General features: G+C 33.1%; 1 protein-coding gene across 10 annotated transcripts in view; it reads right to left on the bottom strand.

The window, feature by feature from the left end:
• KIAA0825 (KIAA0825 ortholog) overlaps positions 1-19460 on the bottom strand; it is a 238784-nt gene that overhangs the window by 87209 nt on the left and 132115 nt on the right. Inside the window, exon 21 of one of the 10 annotated variants that reach the window (XM_085568056.1) lies at positions 19399-19460. The exons of 8 other annotated variants lie outside the window; for them this stretch is intronic. In XM_085568056.1, the coding sequence (XP_085424182.1) occupies positions 19448-19460 (13 nt within the window). In that variant the 3' untranslated portion in view covers positions 19399-19447. One more of the 10 variants, XM_085568055.1, reaches the window with a different exon arrangement.

The raw sequence follows: 19460 nt of genomic DNA, 5'->3' as shown, positions 1-19460 counted from the left end.
GGGGAAAAGGGGGGAAAAAAGGAGGTTGATGATTGTACTATGATGGTTTGTAATTAAAATACATATTTTGCGTTAATCTGTCCTGAAAGTTTTTCGCTGAAAATTAGATACTTGACACTGGCTTTTAATATACTGCCTGTCAATGTGCAGTAATAGAGTTTCAGGGTTCTGCTTCAACATACTATTATACTACACTGAAATCCATTGATATTATCATCTTGCTGCTTCCAATTAGACATGTTCCATCTTGAGGGGTCAATCATTCATATCTCAGCATTCAGGAAAATTCAGTTAATTGTTAAAAATATGACAATTCCCTAAGAAACAGGGTTATATTTTAAGTACTTCACTTGAAATCTACAGTGTATCTGCAGTTCATATGGGGAAAACAGTTTTAAGGAGTATAAGGGTCATAATCACATAGAACTAGTCACAATGTAGTGAAGAAAATCTTAAAATCCTCCACTATATTAATTCTAAGACTCTTATGTAGGGATTTACATTCTTAAGATGCTGCTTATTAGAAAAAGAAAAACCCCTTTTCTGAATCCCCACTCTTCTGTCCTCTGCTAGTTTTTCAGTTAAGGAATTCTGTAAATTCTAACGTGTACTACATTTTCAAAGACGTTTTTTACAATACTTCAAACTTTAAAAGAAAAAAAAAATTAAATCATATTTAGTCACCCAAGAGGTAATCATAGCTTTACTTAAATTTGATCATTGTCTTCATTAGACTCACACTTTCAGTCTGGGAATATATTTTATTAAATCAAGAGAAAACAAAATCTGAGATAATTATGAAAGCCCATTTAAGAGGAAAGCATACTGCTTTACCAGTTTGTTGACTTCTAATCTTGTGAGATTACAAAACTGGGCTCTGGATTTACTTCAGATAATGCATTTTCAGCTCCTAAGATAGATTCCTAATGTAGCTATTTTTTATTTTATTGCCTAAAAAGAGACAAAAATTACATTATAAATCACTTTGTTCAATTTAATTAAGTGATGCCTGTTTTAGAAATTTCTAGCATTACACTTCTGATCATGGTCAATTTAATCTTTTTAACTTCTATACATGGAAATATCTAGTCTGTTGATAGTTTTGAGCTACAAATTCTGAATTGTTTTATAAAATAAGGATTGCTTTATCTCAGAAAAAAAATGTTTTCTACAACATCATGTACTGTGAGGCAACTGCTGACATGGCTTTACAATGCACGATCTTTCCAAGCACCTCTTTATCAGAAATAATCCAGTAACAAAGTAATTTTTGGCCAATGTAAACACTAATAATAGTTAACAAAATAGAAGATACAATGTAATTTATTTTATCACTAGTAGCATTCATCAAATTGGAGGATATAGTCATATGACTGAATGATGACCTGGCACACATCCCACCACGTAAAACAAAGGGGGATCTGCATTCCCCCAAGTCTCATTATAAATGTAACTTGAGATTTAGGAATGGTGTCCTCAGTGAGACTCTCCCAAACACACTGCTCCCTCTCACTTCTACTTTTTCTCCCACTGATTCCCACCACAACAGGATGGAGAGAACTGGAGGCACAAATGGCAAAGATCATGGGTTGAGGTAAGAAAAACTCACTGAAAACAGCAATGAGGTAAGAAAACAAAGAGCAACAGTAACATGTAAAAATGACAGAAGGTATAAGAAAATATATGGTTCACATGCAAAAAACATTCCTTCATAATAGACAATGTAAGACGAGTCCTTCTGCCATGCTTTCCTGACTGGAAGGAACCTCTTCTTCCTGGAAGAGAGTCCCTTTCCTCTGCCCCCAGCAATAAAGTAAGGTGGTACAGAATAACCTCCAAGTCCCAGCCATGCCCCCTCCAAGTTACAGCAAAAATTAACCCTGTCCTAGCTGGAACCAGGACAACAGAGCATCACAGTCCTTACCAATCTTAGACAGAACAATAGATTTATCTGGTCATGGTTCAAAATCCAACTGTAACATTGCTAGCACATGACACCAAATCTGAAAAAGCACATGAAACTGTAATTTATTTAATGAATACAAGACTGCATATGTATTTTTTGAGTCTGAATCAGATCCTCTTCCTTTAGCAGAAAATTAATCCCTCAGTAGGGGAATACCTTACAGCAGTCAAAAGAAATGTTCAAAAATACATTATGCTAACTATTAGCAGCAATAATTAATTATATTTTAAAGGTATTTTAAATAGGATGGAAAATTACAGACTTATTCTGTACCAATGAAATCAATGTGTACCCTACAAAAAACATGTTGATGTGCAATTAATTAGGCTATTTTAAATGCAAAGCTTAGAATTTGGTTTAGTTTAGGAGATAAGAAAAAATATTTAAATCATAATAAAAGTCAAAATAAACACAGTATGTACACAACAGAGGATCTGATACTTTGAAAAAAATGTTAGTCACTGGATAGATGGAGGAAATTAGATTTTAGATAGTCAAGATTATGAGATGTGGTGATGATTCTCTTTCCAGATCTTAAGTGCTCTAATTTTACACTGGTGTTTTGCTTTAAGTCAGTTTCTTCTTGAACTTTTGACTGAAAAAAATCCATAACTAATAAAAACAGTAGAAGATATTATCATAGGTGTTTATCGTGAAATGTAACTACATAGATAAAAGCATGAAAGTGTACTTTTTTCCAAAATTATTTTGTGAAGGTTAGAACATCCTTTAAAAGCTGATATAACTTTTATCTTAAACATGACCTTGTACTAACACTACACAGCCTATCCCATTTTCAGAAAATTCATCTCAACCAAAGATTAGTGGATTTTCTAAGAGGGACTTTGGACAAGAGCTGTGGTCATAATCTTGTTACAATGGAATAAAAGATCCATTCACTATTAAAATGAATCCAAATCAATATTCAGTACTAAAATGCAAACCAATGGAAATAACTGCCCTTCACAAAGAGCAACCAGTGAAGAACTCAAATCCATAACTTAAATTCACCTAAACAGTATTTCACAATTCATGGAGTTAGGAAGGAAATTAAATTACACTGAATGCAGGTTGCTGATAATACAGTCCTGTTTAAGGCCCTTTTAAGCATTAATAGGTTGTAAAAAGTGAAAACAGATGTTCACTTGGTAAAACAGAGTATAGTGTGAGGCTGAAGGTACTCCAATGAGCCACTGATTTCTAATGATGCATAGAAAAAATCAATAAATTACTTAATTCTTTGGTGCCATAAATAAGACATTCAAAACTGCCATATTTATTAGAAGACCACAAAAGTACAGGAGATATATTTTTTAGATTATTACCCTATTCTATGCTAATCTGCATAGAATTAGCACAGATTATATGCTAATCTGCATACAATAGCACTGTATTATTTTCAGCATACATTTACACTCAATTGTATTTTTTCCAATCAAGAAAAAAAAATACTGAGAAGTGCATTCTAGGTCTGCTTGACCCACATTTAAACTTGGATTTTGCTGTTTATTCCAAACATAGTTAAAAGTATGTTGCAATGAGCAAGTAGAAGGGATGGGCAAAAAAAATTATTTGAATTAAAAACATATTTTATTATATAGTATTTTCAGTTTAGTGCAATTACACCTTCATACAATTCACTTAGCACTTACTTTACCTTTTTATGATAACTTTTAAAGTTTCTTAGGGTAAAAAATTGGAGTAAACCAGTCAGTTAACTCCAGATATTTCTCTTAAACCATAAAAAAGTGTTGCGATCCCCAATACAGAAACACATTTTTTCCACTGATTAACACACTGAAGTTACATGTCTGAACTTTAATCCAGAAAATGCATCAACATATTTAAATACATGTTTTAGGCAAACTATCTGCTTTACAGTTTTTAGAATTGTCTTACTCAAGTCCTCAGGGGCTAATTAAGTTTTTCCTTACCATTTCTTAAACTTTCATCCATTTTATGATATGGATTCTTCTAAACTACAATGTAACATTTTAAAATCTTAGGCTATAAATAGGCCAAGTTCCAAACAATATTTTAAAAACAGATTGTGTAGCAAACATATGGTTTTATCTTTACATCAAACATTTACTTCCTCAAAAGTATTTCAAGCCAATGGGAATTTTGTTCTAGCAGACTATGCAACAAGCTGTGTAGAGTATAGACACACTTTGCACTCCAGCTGTAGCAGTAAAATTACCGAAACTGTAATTCTCTTAATATTTAAATAATATATTAAAATTTAATTTTCAGCACCTGGAAGAATCTGTTTGTGTGCCAGCAAATGATGTAGTTGGGCCTGGAGCTGCTATACATATGGGATTCAAAAACAACCTATCACAAATAATTAGTAAGAGCAGCTGTACTCATGACACTAGTAATTTAAAAATCAGGTCAAAGTGTCCTCAATTCTATTTCCATTTTCAAGGATTTCTGCAAAACAGTTCTGTAGTTTTAATTGTTTTGTCTCGTTGTTTGTATATTAATTTTTTTTAAATTGTTGATTCTTACAAGGGCAATATCTGAGATTTTTAGATTTCCTGATATTCCAGGCATTTAACAGTTGAAGGTTTCATGACAGATCATAAAAATGTGCAATGTTCATTTTCCAATACATCTTTCTAAATTTTTATAGGACAGAAACTAAATAGTATAATATGAAAATGCATTTGCTCATTTGCTGATATACAGTATACATGTGTTACATGCATATACACATGGTACTACGTATAGTTAAACATACACAAGTATATATCTACTTTTTAAAAACAGGATAGATCATATGTATTGTATGGCTCACAAAAAAAATTACTTGTATTGTAGGCTTTAATTTATTTTTAAGTTGATAGTTTTAAGATAGAAAATTTTTATTTTAAAAGCATTTTCCAAATTACCTTTTTTCAGAACCACTTTGTTTATTAACTGATTTCCAGAAGTTGCTTTCTATCAACCACTACCAATCATTTGTGAAGAAAAAAGCCTATGTACTACCTTTATTAAATTAATATATTTTCAAAATGTATTTAGAATAACATAATATGAGATCACATTTCTAGATAATATTAATAATGTTTGTACTGGATCTGAAAATTTTTAGAAGTTATGGCAACTCAGCTAAAAGCCTTTCTTTTATAATTTTAAAATATTCCAACCTGCATTCCTACACATTGAAGTAAGAAGACTCATCATGAAAACCATATATTTTATAATGACATCCTGAGAAATAAAACACATTACCCTTCAGGGGGAGAGACCCAAGCATTTATACACTACTACCTTCAATCACTTGAATGCAAGTCATTCACACCACCACTATTGCTAACAAGGCATCCAATTTACGAAACAATGAATAGTGAAATTACATTTAAAAGGTACAAATGACTGTCCAAAGAATGACACTGAAAAATATTAAGTAACAGCTCTACCTCAAGATAAGCCTCACAATTAAAGACTTTTAATGAAGAGAGCCTTCAAAGGCTAAATCAGGAGGCATTGATTAGATTGCTTCTAACTTTGTGTTTTGACACCTTCATCTTTCATGGCATTATATTGTCTCTGTGCATCTTACAAAGGAAGCATTTTACTAAGGCCACACATGAACAGGAGACAGCAGTGCTTATAATAGAGACTGTCAAGGGTGTGAGCCAAAATGGGTCTCATTTGGATTTGAAGTGAAGAAAACTCCTAATGCATTTCATTACAATGTATGTGAACCTCTGAAAAGAACGATGGATTGGGATTCTCATACCTATTAATTTATTGAAATGGATTCCGTTTTTTCTCGTATATCAAGAGGGACCATGTGTTTCAAGCAAGGTAACAATATTATACTACCAAATAACTAAATATGCCATGATGACATATACCCTTCTGCGAGACAAAGAGGATGCAATTTTCTTGATAAGTGGGATTTGAGTTCAGAAATAAATCCTCCAATAGCGTGGCAACAAATAAATGTTCTTTGTTGCTATCAGGTTTAGAGATACAATCAGGAAGCTATGCAATATAGGGATGGATTCCATCTTTGTTACCACAGCATGTTTTTACCATATGAAATTGCATACCCTCCCTTCCCCCTGCCAAACTGTCATTCAGGTATTGACTTTTTATTTCATTGAGAGATTGAGTGATGTAATTTGGGTACCACCTATATAAGTCACCTTTTATTAAAAGATAACAGAACAGGATGCATAAAAGTAAAAACATTCAAGAAAATTGTAATACATTGCAGATCAACTTAGTTCTGTAAAGATGCAAAAGCTAGTGTACCACCAATTATCTTATTCACAGCACAAGAAATTTATATAAATATGTATTTGTCTTTTTCTCACTTTAACTTTGATAAAAAAAACTATAATCTGCTATTCAAAAACTGTAAATTCTGATTTAGTACAGAGAACAGGATACAAAATCCTTTTGTATGCTAAAAAATTTTGCCAATATAACTATTAAAAATAAAGCATATGTTCTCATTAACCTTAGAAGTGATTAATTTTTCTGCACCAATAACATTCAGTAAGTTCAAAGCTCATCTATTTTTTATGGAGCTCTTACAACCTGCTAGTTAAACTAAAGGTTAAATATACATAAAGTCTTAAAACAAGACAAAAGTATTCCATATGTATGTAGCTGATAAGCAGAGTACACAAACACATATATAAATCTGTTTGCATTTAAAAACCCAAGGCCTTAAGAAACCCTCCACTGTCACACAAAGACTTCAAAGATAGAGTTAAAGAGTTTGATATCTATGGAATATTAAGAAACTATGTTTATTAAGTTAGGAATTGCATATTAAGTTCAGAACTCCACTGACATCACAATTACAATAGAAATAATTAATCAAAACTATAATCAAAGCTAAAGATATGCTTGCTTTCACAAATCAGTTGTCAACAAGCATTTTGTTTGAAATAAGAGGGAAGTCCAGGGCACATTTAACTCGTTTAACAACATTTATGAAAACACATATATGCAAAAGTATATAATTAATTTATTTCTTTATGTATAACATAAAGAAATAATAAGCAGAAATGTAAGTGAAATATATATATATGTACTCTGTACAAATTAAATAAATAAACATTCTGAAAGATTTTGAAGATTTTCAAGATTTGAATCTATGTTTTTTATACTTATATATCACATGTTTAAGTGGTGCATGTACATGTGCCCAAACAACAGAGAAATCAGCAAGAATCATACTAAATAATATTAAATTCAATCTTAGCAATAAAGATTGCAGATTTCCACAAACAACACAAAACCACAAAGACATGTATTTATTTTATTTTTAAAGAATTGTCATAATTAAATTAGAATGATGCATGTTCCGTATTTGTTCCGTATTTTATCTTGACAGCTTCTGCATGCTCAGGCAGAGCCGATTAAACACAAGCATACAGCAGCTTACTTGTTGAATTATGTATTTCAAGTTCTTAAAATTACTAGGGATTTGATCATGATCTGTACATGAATACATATTTTGGACTTAATTTTCTGCACTGGCATTTCTTCTTTTAAATATATTTTAAATCCTACCACAAACTCAGTTAAAATTAGGCTTTTCCATGACCTAACAAAGGCAATAACATTATCTTTTAAATGTAAGCTTTATGACATTTGAAATATGTACAACATTTTTCCTGTAAAATTTGATCCATAAACTAAGTGATATACATATGTTAATTTACCTTTTAAAAGATATTATGTGTTGTTCATTTTTTTTGACAGGGTTTCCATTCATACTGAAGACATGTTTAAAAACACTACATTTTCTCTCAGTAAGGAAAATCACTTTATTCACTATCATACTCATTCTGCTTCAATAAGAAATCAATCATCAAATACTTGTTTTTGACTTCAACTTGTTTTACTCTGATTTATACACGTTGTTCAAATCCGTTAAAATTCTTTCAATTCTACTTGGTATTCTTGGTAATGTTTTTAATAGTATTTGACATTTTAAAAGAACAAGGAGAAAACAAAACTTTACACATATTATAATAAATTTACACTTAGAAAATTGGTACTGCTCAGAGACTTAAATTTTTTATAATAAAAAACCCCACCAAAATAAAATCTGTTATGTAGATTTCAAAGTAATAAAGATCTGATTGAGCCCATTGAATAAGGCAATTGCATCAGTTGTCTAAATGGTAGCAATGTCAATGTCAGATATGTGGTTATCTTTTCATCTTGGCCTAATCTCAAATGTAAAAATCAAATGTTTGAAGGACATTTCACTGACCTGTTATGGCCTCTGCAACTCTCCAACACAATACTACTGTTCCTCATATAAGTGCCACATTTTGGATAAAAACCCACTTCATCAACGATGCCTTTGCGACATCTGGCGGTCCTTATTATACATAAACTTTATGTTTGTTTCTTTGTTGAGTGTTTTCAGTCGCGTTTGGGTGCTTTTAGTATACTAATTTTATTCTATTTATTTATTTATTTGCAAACCTACTAGCATGTAAAACTTCAGACCAAAAGGCTTTGATACCCCCCCAGCAGGGGAACAAAAGCAATCTAGTTTGCAAAAACACAAGGTCTACCATGAGTCCATATGGAGCAAAAGGTCACAAATCTTGAGATGCAGTGACATCATGACAATAAGACACTTTTGAGACAGAAGCTGACTCATTTTGAATATAAAAAGGACACTGATCAAATTCTCCCACGCATTTAAAACTATGGAGAACAATAAGCATGAGAAGAACCTGATGTAGATGCATAACAGAGGAGAGTTAAAACATACCCTTTAGTTTTCACAATTACAAGATGCCACCGAAAACTTGACAAGTCTGCTTCAGAAGATTTAAAAGCATTATTTTTATGTCATTATCGGATGCTGAGAAAATTTTATTAAAGAAAAAAACACTCTGTCCACAGGGTGTGCACTCCCTGTAAGAATTCAGCTCTTTTAAAATTAATTCAGTTGTGCCAAAGCTTGTTCTACATGTTTCACTCCTATTATTTATCAATTCAATAAAGTAGGAGAAAAGTATTATAAGCAACAGAAGAATTATCTTCCCCTCTTTATCCTTCTTCCTTAGCTATTTCACTGCAGTAGGAAAACCTCATTCTAATTTCTTTATTACAGTCACTGCAGGGTTATTTGACATCAACTTTGTGAAACCATAACTTCACTATTTCTTAGCCCAGCAGGAGGAACTACTGCATTAGAACTTCACTTGTGCTAACAATTTTTATTTCAAACCAATAGATGATACAGTAACCAAAGATTAAACATATATTACTTGAGATATAGAGCATCACTTCTTTAAATTCTATTTTGCTACATCATGGTAAAGATTCAGTTAAACACACTACTGTTCTAAAATGAGTAATACAGTAAATTGTTTGCCCCTTTATGAACAGATATGTAGCATGTATTACTAACATTAAAAAAAATCTAATAAATCATAATTGAATCAAATTGAAAAAAATAGTATCTCTAAACTGCTCTTGGCATGGACTAGATTTAGTGAACTGTCTAATGGTGTAGTTCACTATTTCTTTATTTTACAACAAAACATCATTAGACTATTAGTAGGCCCCTGTAAAAGCTACCATTCAAATTTTAATTAAAATTTCAGTAGCCTGTGTTTTCAGTGTACATATAAGATACAGACCATGCAATGCAGCACAAGCACATGATTCTCTGCAGATTACAGACACATAACCAAATACATGAGAAATATAGGCCAAAGAAACATTGTTAATTCTAAGTAGTCTTCTCATGCCAGAAAACTGCAGGCATACAATCTAGCTTAACATATTGACCTGAAGTTATTGTACTGAATTCACAGAGGCAACTCATTAAGGATGTGAGTGACCACATTCAGGATTATGTTTTAGTATGGAATAAAAAATTAATCAGTCACTGAACTCCATGTACAAAAATTCAGCATGTGACAGCATAGATAGATTAAAATCAGAAAAACTGAACTTAACAAATAAAAAAAACAAACCACATCAAGAAATGTCATAAATTGATGAAAGAATTAAAACATCATGTATAAGGAGGAGCTTTCCTTCTGCAAAAGAAGCTCAATCTTCACTGAAATAATCATAAATAAGTAAACAACAAACTGACAACACATACTTCTAGACGTATTAGAGCAATTTCTTTAAGCTACTGTGAACTACAGCATGGTCTTTTAAGACTTAAGAATTTGTTAATTTTCTATGAAAAATTTTTACCAATAGTGAAAACACTATGAAAGCCTGATCACACAAAACTTATTCTGGATTCACACCTTTCCTGGTGAAAAAGTAATAGAAAAAAGCAGCACTCTTTGTCAGATAAGTATCTCTGATTTTTTCTTACTCATAAAATTATAGACTGAAGCTGGTGAACTCAGATCAGTTAATATCCAAACATTTAGGCTTGGGCATGATGTTGGAGAATGATCTGTGAACATAACTTCATAGTATATGAATACCATAGGTCACCTTGAACCTTGACAATACGGCACTGAAGTTTAGACAGACAGAGATCAATGACCATTCATTTTTAATGCTAAAATTCTGAAACCATTCTACCAAATTTTCTCATGTAACAAGCATTTTCCACAGAGATATGCGTCTCTGCATTCACTTATAGGCTATAATGCCCACTTTTTAAATTGCATGATCTGACAGTGACTCCATATGAAACAATAAATAATGAGATGCCAAAAATAAGACAGAAATGGAAATTTAATTTACTGTTAAAGAGCTACTACATATTTTTAACGGTTTCTTTTTTACTTTTATTTTCTACATACCATTTGCAGAGGTTTAACTATATATCACATCAATGATCTCAGTTTTTATCCAAATGTACTGTTAAATTACCCATGTAATTATCCCAACAGAAATCATGATAGCTATTTTGTTGACTATATTTACTGACTGATATAATTTCATTAATACTTTTGTGGGAAGAGTTTGGTAGTATTTAAACTCAACTATCATAGTCTTTATTAGTACAATTAAAAGGAAAATTTCTGTATTATTTTAGAGGGTGGGTCTTTTTCAGAGGTGTTTAATTACTGGGTTAAAGTTACAACAGAAAGCTAATGAGCAAAAATTTAGGCAATAATTTATGATCAAACATGAAACAAAACTAAAATTGTCCCTGATCCCAATTGTGAAATCTCTTCAAAATGCAAAAAACAGTTGTTAAAGAGAAATAACAACAGTTCTTTCTAAAATGACAACATGATAGCTTTGTATGCCTTAACAAGGCCTCCAAAAAAAAGCAGTAGCACCACATTTGAGTAAACACAAAAATCTGTTACAAACATATCTTAAAGAGATGTATAATCAAATATCTGCTTACAGAAATTTGTAAAGGGAAAGCAGTTATAACTTTTGATATACCAATAATATAAGACCTTATTGCTACAATAAATGCAGCACTATTGTTTCCTTGTCTTTTGCATGCACTACAGCATTTACTGAGTGAGAAGCAATTATACACAGTTCAGTTTACTTAAATTGATAAGACCAAAATAACTTTGCAACTGGCAATCCCGGAAAAAAAAAAAAAAGAAAGAAAAAAAAAAAGTGAGGAATGTGGATTGCAAATCAAAAAAAATAAAATTATAAAATTAATTTCTGGATATGAAGATCCAAAGTAAGACAGAAGTTCTAAAGAGGGAAGCAGAAGATTGGACTATGGCTATTAAGAAATTACTCATCCCAGATGATGGTGGGAAACTGTTCTCATCTCACTCGGATTTTAAAGAAAAATTTTTATTATAGTAACATTTATTTTTGGAAAAATGTGAAAATTATGGAGACCAAGGAATTACCAAATACAAAAATTCTAACAAATTCATACTCACTGCTCTTTGACAGAGTAAAATTAAATTTTATCCATGGGGAATATATAAATTTAAAGACAATCTGATGGAAAAAAAAAAATTGATGAGGAAGTGTAAGACTTATGACTCAACTCTCCTTCATTCCAGGGGATCGAGAAAGTTTAAGGAAACATAATGTGGAAAAATTGTACGGCAATTTCATTCTTTGGCTTCTTATTATATTTTTTTCCCATCAGTGCAGGGGAAAAATTCAGTGCAGGTTGATTAACTAATAAAATCTTCTAAGTAATTTCACTTTAAGTATTTCAAGACTGTCTACATTGCAGAACTACAGCACGACTGAATCTTTGTTCCAAATGATTTTTGTGGTAGGGGAAAGTACTGGAAAATCATTAAGAAAATAGCCAGTCATTTATATGCAGAAAACCCCTGTATTATTTTTTTTTCTATAAAACTTCCCTGCAAATTTTCTTTGTACAAAAATTTATAATTTTAGAACTCTTTACATTAATCACTGCAATCAAAACTGTGTTTCCATTTAAATGAATATGTTGTATTAAAAGGAACAAAGGATAAAAGCAGTGTCAGTGTTTACTTTTGTTTCCTAAACTAAATAGTATTGCTTGGAAAACAAACAAATACTTTTGTTTAAAATAAAGGAAATCAATAATGAAAACATGAAGAGTTGTGTTTTTCATATAAAATGGAAATAAAAAAATTTAAGAATGTTTGTAAGTGTGCCTTGTTTAACAGTTTTACATGTTGGATGTGACTTTCACAGTCTGTTGGCTGTTGCAGGAAAGACATCACATCTGTGACTTGGCTGCTGATTAATGAGTCTTTCAATTCTCTGCTACCATCTGAAGAAGGGCTGTGGCATTTCTAAGCTTCACTGGTTTACTCACCTTCAGCTGTAGTCCTACCAAGGCATCTTCCATAAAGAAAATCACACCTGGTTAAGGCTAATGAAAACCTTAATATGTCATTTTCTAGACAAGTCAAAAAGCATGTAAAACTAGACAAAAGATGTATTCAAGCAACATGAATGCAGTTTTGTCATAACCTGTCAATCTAAAGACTAACATGAAAAAGCTTTCCTCAATGACATTTTACAGTGTCATTGACAATGTAAAGAATGACAATTCTTAATTTCCTCTTTGGTATATGAGGCAGGATGCACAATGGCTTCCCACTCTTCACAAGGACCAAATTTTGTTGCTAGACCCTATAAAGAAACTCAGGGGGAAGAAAAATCCCAATCAAAAAGTTTTTCTGGGTCAAATCATCAGTCAGCATCAGAAGCGCCCAAATCCCAGTGTATAGGCAGATTTTAAACATACTAATCACTTCACAAAGCCTATTAGGAGTTAATGTAAAACTGACCAACTTTGCTGTATCTGCATTGTGATTGTAAAACTTCCAGGGTCAGTTTGACATTAACAACTGGTCTTATGGAAGAAGCAATAAGATCTCTAGGGCTTGTCATGATTTCTTAAGCAGTGCCAGTCTGGCAGGATAGAGGAAGTATATCCAGGAAAGCCATGAGAGAAGTCAATAAATTTGGGAAAGCCATAGCATTAAGACATAACACAGATGCAAAGGTCTGGGATCCACACTGTAGCCACCAGTCCTCAATAATTGCTTTGTTGTTACAACAGTGAATATTTCAAGGTCAGGAGAAAGCATAGAGTCTTCCCCATTTCCTTCAGAGAAAAACTAATGGGACTACCACTTCCTAAAATGAATGCAAGGTGACTCAAATTAGATAACCATTAAGGTCTCACTAAAGCTGTGTCACCTCACCTTTGTTGCCACAAAGGAACTGAGCGCAACAACAGCTACCACAGATCAGCTAGTTTTGTGGTATCTTAAATTTAGTCAAAAGAAGTAGGTTCTCCTCTTTACTTTGCTACAGACTGATTTTGCAGTGTAGTGTAGAAGAAACCATAAAAGTGACTTGCATGACCAGATTTTCCATCTGTTTAACTCTGGTATTAATACTTCCCCCTTTACCTTAGAGGGGACTTGCATGTCTCAGCTCATTACAGCTTACAAAGAAATTGAGATCCCTGTATGGAAATTGAATTACTCTACGTTACTAAAACTTTGATGAAAAATCCCTTATCTAAAAGCAGCAAAAGGAAGAAACAATGCCTTGATAGACAAGACAGACTTTTAGCTTGTCAGCTTGTGTCCTGCAGTGTCTTCCCTTGCAGGTATAGCAAGAAAGTGTACAGATAAGATGAGAAGCTAAGCCACCGTGTAAAATCAGGGAAGTCAACAGTTTGAATGCATTAATTCACATTTATACATTAAGCAATTACACATTACACTTACATTACATTTACAATCACTATATAACTGTGTATCTATTAAGAATGAAAACTTAGATCAATAGGGGTCTGAAAGAGGAAAAAGAAAAGCATAGACAAGAAAAATGAACATGAGTATCTCCACTTTAGAATCCCTAGTGATAACAGGATTTGAGACAAAGTTGAAAGGAAGGAAAATCATTTACAGATGAAAATAAATATCGGTTTTTAAGAAAAGCCACCTAAGTCACAGGACAGCAATCATCAGGTTACTTATATAGTGATAAAAATGCCAAAGTACCACACTTCCAAGTAATGACTTCTAGCACACAAAAATATCTAGTTATGAAGAAAAGATACATACCTTTAAAGGAATCTATGAATCCTAACAATAAATACACAAATGCATTATTAACACAATACACTAAATACACCTAGGAGTATTCCTATCAAAGCCGTCCTGGTTCTGGGCAGGACAGATTTAATTTTTGCACTGGCCAGGAAGAGAAATTGCTGAAGGTCTCTATACCACCTCATGCAGTTTTCTGAGGATAAGAAAAGGGTTCTCTTCTAGGTCAGTGGGGTGAAGGGAGCAGTTGAGTATTATCTCTTGTCAGGGGGTTTCCATGTAAATTGCTTGCCTCTTTCTTGTACCCTCTGTTGTTAGTATTGTTGCTGTTACTACCTGTTTTCTTCATTCAGTGCTGTTTCTAGTAAACTGCTCTTGTTTCAACCCATGATGTTTATGTTTTGTGCCTCTTACTCTCCTCTCCATAGCATCATGGGAGAGCAGAGGGAAGGGGCAAAGGAGTAAGCAGTGGTTCAGTAGTTTGGAGAGTCTCAGAAGGAGCACTAAATTGTGGAATACCATCCAAACACCAAGATAAAAGCATATCAAAGGATATAAAAATACAGACAGATGCACTCTAATTCAAATGGGGAACCAAGATAGTGTGAGTCAGAAAGAGAAGAAGAAAGAAGAAAGAGTTTTGGATCAGAGATCTCTGCCCTAGCCAACACACTGTACTTACTACACTTTTAAATGCAAAAGTATGTACCAGCAATAGTTTCTTCTTTTTCATTCATTTTATTTTCATTTTTCTAGAAGCCAGGTTTGAGCAATGAAAAAAGCTTCCAATAGCATGAAACCTTACTTAAGCAATTTTATACTTGTTAAATAAAAGAGAGCTGGTAAGTGCATGTTTTCATATCACAAGGCTAGCAAAGGCCTCATCATAAAGGATTCCCAAGTATTAAAAAGTAGCTCGTATTAAGTGAGGTTAAATGTGATATGGCAATCCTTATATTTTTAGTACATTCTGTTGGAGATTGTAATCAGAGAATTTTTTTTCATATGATTCATCAATATATATGCATAAGAGAGAGACTGATAACAATCAGAAAACTGTATTGCATATGGGAAGCCTCATCTTTAACCTCATTTACTTCTGAAATTCATCCTGTAACTGTATACATGATAGGGGCTTGAGTGGCAGTCAAACAGCGTGTACTTCTATTCCCTTTTTCTTATTGATTTATGTTCTGCCACCAGTGCTTTAAAAGTGCCAGGCAGGGAACTAAATCTACTTCTGACAGATTTTTTTCAAGTCACAATATGGTTTAATTAGCTATGTCAGAAGAGGATAAGCAGACAAAAGATAATCCTTATGGTGACAGATGTGACATATACCTTGTTATTGACCAACTCGTTTATGGAACAGGATCCTTGCTCACCCAGAAAGGTCAAAGTGAGATTTTCCACAAAATCCCATTGGCTTTTTTTGGTACATCCAGCACTAGGGTCTAAACCTGAATTCATGATTAACCAAGTGATGTACAATAATGGATGAATACCTTTCACCTACTTCTTTTGATACTAGAGCAATGGGGCCTTTCATAGCCTCCCATGCATTTTAGAAAGCTTGTTATCATATTCATTATAAGAGCTTAATTTATACTAACACCAAGAAGGTGATGATTACTGCAATATTAATGGCATCCTAGCTCTTCACCAACTATTGTTAATAGCTGACTTTTAATTGTAGCAACAGTATGAATTTCCAATATCCAGAAAATTTGGATACCAAAGGTCTGGGACCATCTGCAGTTTAGAAGACAGATTAACATACCTAGAAGTTCACTAGGTGTAAGACTGCTGTCCTCTGCCATGCAGATAAGCTCTCTGTCTTGGCATCATGCCAGTAACCGCTCTTCCATAATTTGTTTCTTCCAAAGAAGATTGTTAGAAAACTTCCTACTTTTTAATACCATGGAGGTTTCTTTCATTCATTTCACTGATCTAGGCTTTTGTAAAGTTTTATAAAAAATCTTTGACAGACAACAAAACACATGCAGTTTGTTGGCATTCTTTCCTGTTTCAAAACCACATAATAAGTTTTTCCACGCATTGATAAGCTAGATTTTAAAACTGCATTTTCTGGATATCTAGATAATCAACAACACAATGAATATAAACATTTTCTATAAATAGTTCACCATATGGCTATCATTCTTAACAGATGGTGTCTGTGTGTTCACTAAAATATACAAGTGCTATGCAAATTTTGCCCTGCAATCATTCAAAATTCTAAACAAGATTTTCTTACTTCAGTTTTATTAAGCTTAATCAAAGTCAAAACACGTAATTTTATCCCCTAGCTCTAACATGGGAAAAAATGCCACAACTATATAAACAAATGAATTTGCAAAAGGCAATACAGTTGAAAAGATTTTAATAAAGAGATGCTAGGTACAAGGTTTTCTCAATTCTAGGACAGTACTCTGCTGCTAATGATAGTTTTTGCCTACCCAAAATGCAGAACCACTTGTAGACAGCCCAGTAGTTTATCAGCAAGAATGCAGTTTGAGAAAATGAAAAAATCTGTAGTCCAAGGGATCTGAAGGTTTATATCTATTTTGCAGCAAATGTTCTCATATGCATTATAAAGCCATTTATACTAACACCAAGTAGATGATGATTACTGCAATAGTAATGGCACCCTAGCTCTTCACCAACCATCATTAATAGTTGACTTACAGCTTTAGCAACAAAGCCTACAGATTTTAGCCAGTTTTAGTAAAAAAACCAAACTTGCTCATTTTTTAGTTTCCTGAAAGCCAGTATATGACCATCTCCATGTTTTCAACTTTCAGAAGCTGCTGGGCAGTTCATCAAAACAACACTTGACCAAAAGTTGACAAGATACTTGGCTATACTGTTCCAACTTAAAACTGTTTAAGCTCATATCACTGTACAAACATTTTCTGGAAAGTTTGTCTTGAGCTACACTGGCTTATCTGTTGGAAATCAAATTCTAATTTTCAGTTTAGACATTTTTATAGCATTTTTATCCACTTGAACAAATTCTAATTTTAATTTTTTGTTACTATTTCTCACCTGACACACTTATGGTAAAAATAACACATTCCCATTCCCCTCTCAGTTATTAAGTTGTTAAGCTTTCTATTCTGAAGGTTCTGACTGTTGTTGGTTTTGCCAGTCATGAGTTCTTCTCTATCTGTTCCTATAGCTCTCAGCCTGCACCTGTAGCAGGATCTTCATTATTCCAACTAAATCACTACTTGTGCCTGCACAGACACCCGTGCTTAGTGAAACCTCCTTAAGTGTAAAGGAGGGAATCACAGCCATTCCTCTTCAGAACTGCAAACAACTGCAGTATTGGATAATGGCTCTACATGTTAAAAAATATCTCTCTTTTTCTCTTTATAGTGACAGGTGTATCTTTACATTATTGTAAAGTATTCAGTGCACCTGAAAGTCCTGCTCAACTGTGCAAGGCAGGTCACATCTCAAAGTGCAGCAAAATAATAATATCTTCTAACCATGTACAAGTTGGCAAGATATTCCTCTGAAAATTAGTCGTCATAAATTTAACTTTTCTATCAAGGAGAGTACATAAGCAAGAAGGATAATGGATGGTACTGTGCTCTGGAATTGTGCCCCAGTGTTGACAACACACCAGCTTTTTGCCTACTGCTAAGTACTTCTTGCTGATTTTCAACACACTGATTTCGCCAGACAATAACAATTGTAACTTTATGAGCAGGATACTAACTATAAGTCGAGATACGGGTAATTAAATAAAAATTGCTCTTCTTGATTTAATACATGTATTAGAGGTAAGGAACCCCCACTTGTTATTGGAGTAGCTATGGACGAACAAGTGAGTCCAAGACTTGAAAAGGCAGCATGGATCTCTGCAAGTATGTGGGATATTTTTTAAAACTTGTGTAAATCAAATTCATAAGTTAGTTGAATGTTAATGGTCTTATTACTAAAAGATACTGTTTCAAGTATAATAGAGAAAAACATTTTAATTTTTATTCTTGTAGTTTGAACTATATATATAATATATATACATACATATTATTTATTTTTGAGTAATTAAAATCAGATGGGTTGAAGCTTGTTAAATTGAATAACCTTAGACCTTGCTAAATTAACGTTTTGTCAAATGCTTCATATTGATTCAATGTTGCTTTAAACTTTTTCTAAAGTTCCCTGATTTTCTCAAGTTTACCAGTTAAGTTTTTGTTGGTTTGATTCTTAAGGAGTATCTTGTTGGTATTCCTCCCTTGCATCTAACTCAGGGTATATACATAAATCCTGGTAAGCCCCTTTAAGGGACTCAGTGAGAGGATTCTGGAGCCTTACAACCAACACATCTTTAATTTGAAAAATTTCCTGGATACTTTTATTTTGAGGATCATAGGAATGCACAGATTCGATTCCCATCATTGTATGAAGCCAGCAATGAGTAGTAGACAAAAATTAATTTCCTTTTTAACCAGTCCTAATTTCCCCTAACCACCAACTAATTAATTTACCTAACACTTGCTGGCTCTGGGACAATGTTCTCATAACACCCTCTCACCTAACTCAGTCATTAACTAGGTTAGGGGAGCATTTCCCTTGTAAATGAGTCCCCTAAGCATTGTCACTTTTTTTTCCTTCAACACCACTGCGAACTGGTGAAAATATTTTTGCCTGCACAGACATAAAGTTTCAGGGAAAGCTTTAGCACACCTCAAAGGAAGGAGTAATTAAAATATTATCATGCTCCACTTTATAAACTGATGGCTCTGAAACAGCTCAAATACTGCCCATGGCCCCATCTCAGGAGGGAAACAGTAGAAACAGAACAGGTCCACCATAAACGGGAGGTCAAAATAATCACACACTCATTCAGATTGAACATTAAGTCTTGAGCACAAGTAAGGCTGAAATTTATGCAGTTCTAGGAAGCATTATGAAGAATCACCTAAAGAAGTGGCTCACCTGAGTCTTACTGCAAAGCTTGCTTGTGTAGCCACAAGAACAGCTAGAATTATCCTAGTAAG

Source organism: Lonchura striata, chromosome Z (assembly GCF_050655825.1).
Source record: "Lonchura striata isolate lonStrDom1 chromosome Z, ASM5065582v1, whole genome shotgun sequence".
Lineage (NCBI taxonomy): Eukaryota > Metazoa > Chordata > Aves > Passeriformes > Estrildidae > Lonchura > Lonchura striata.
The sequence above is the reverse complement of the archived record's forward strand: the minus strand, read 5'-3'. Positions and strand labels throughout refer to the sequence as shown.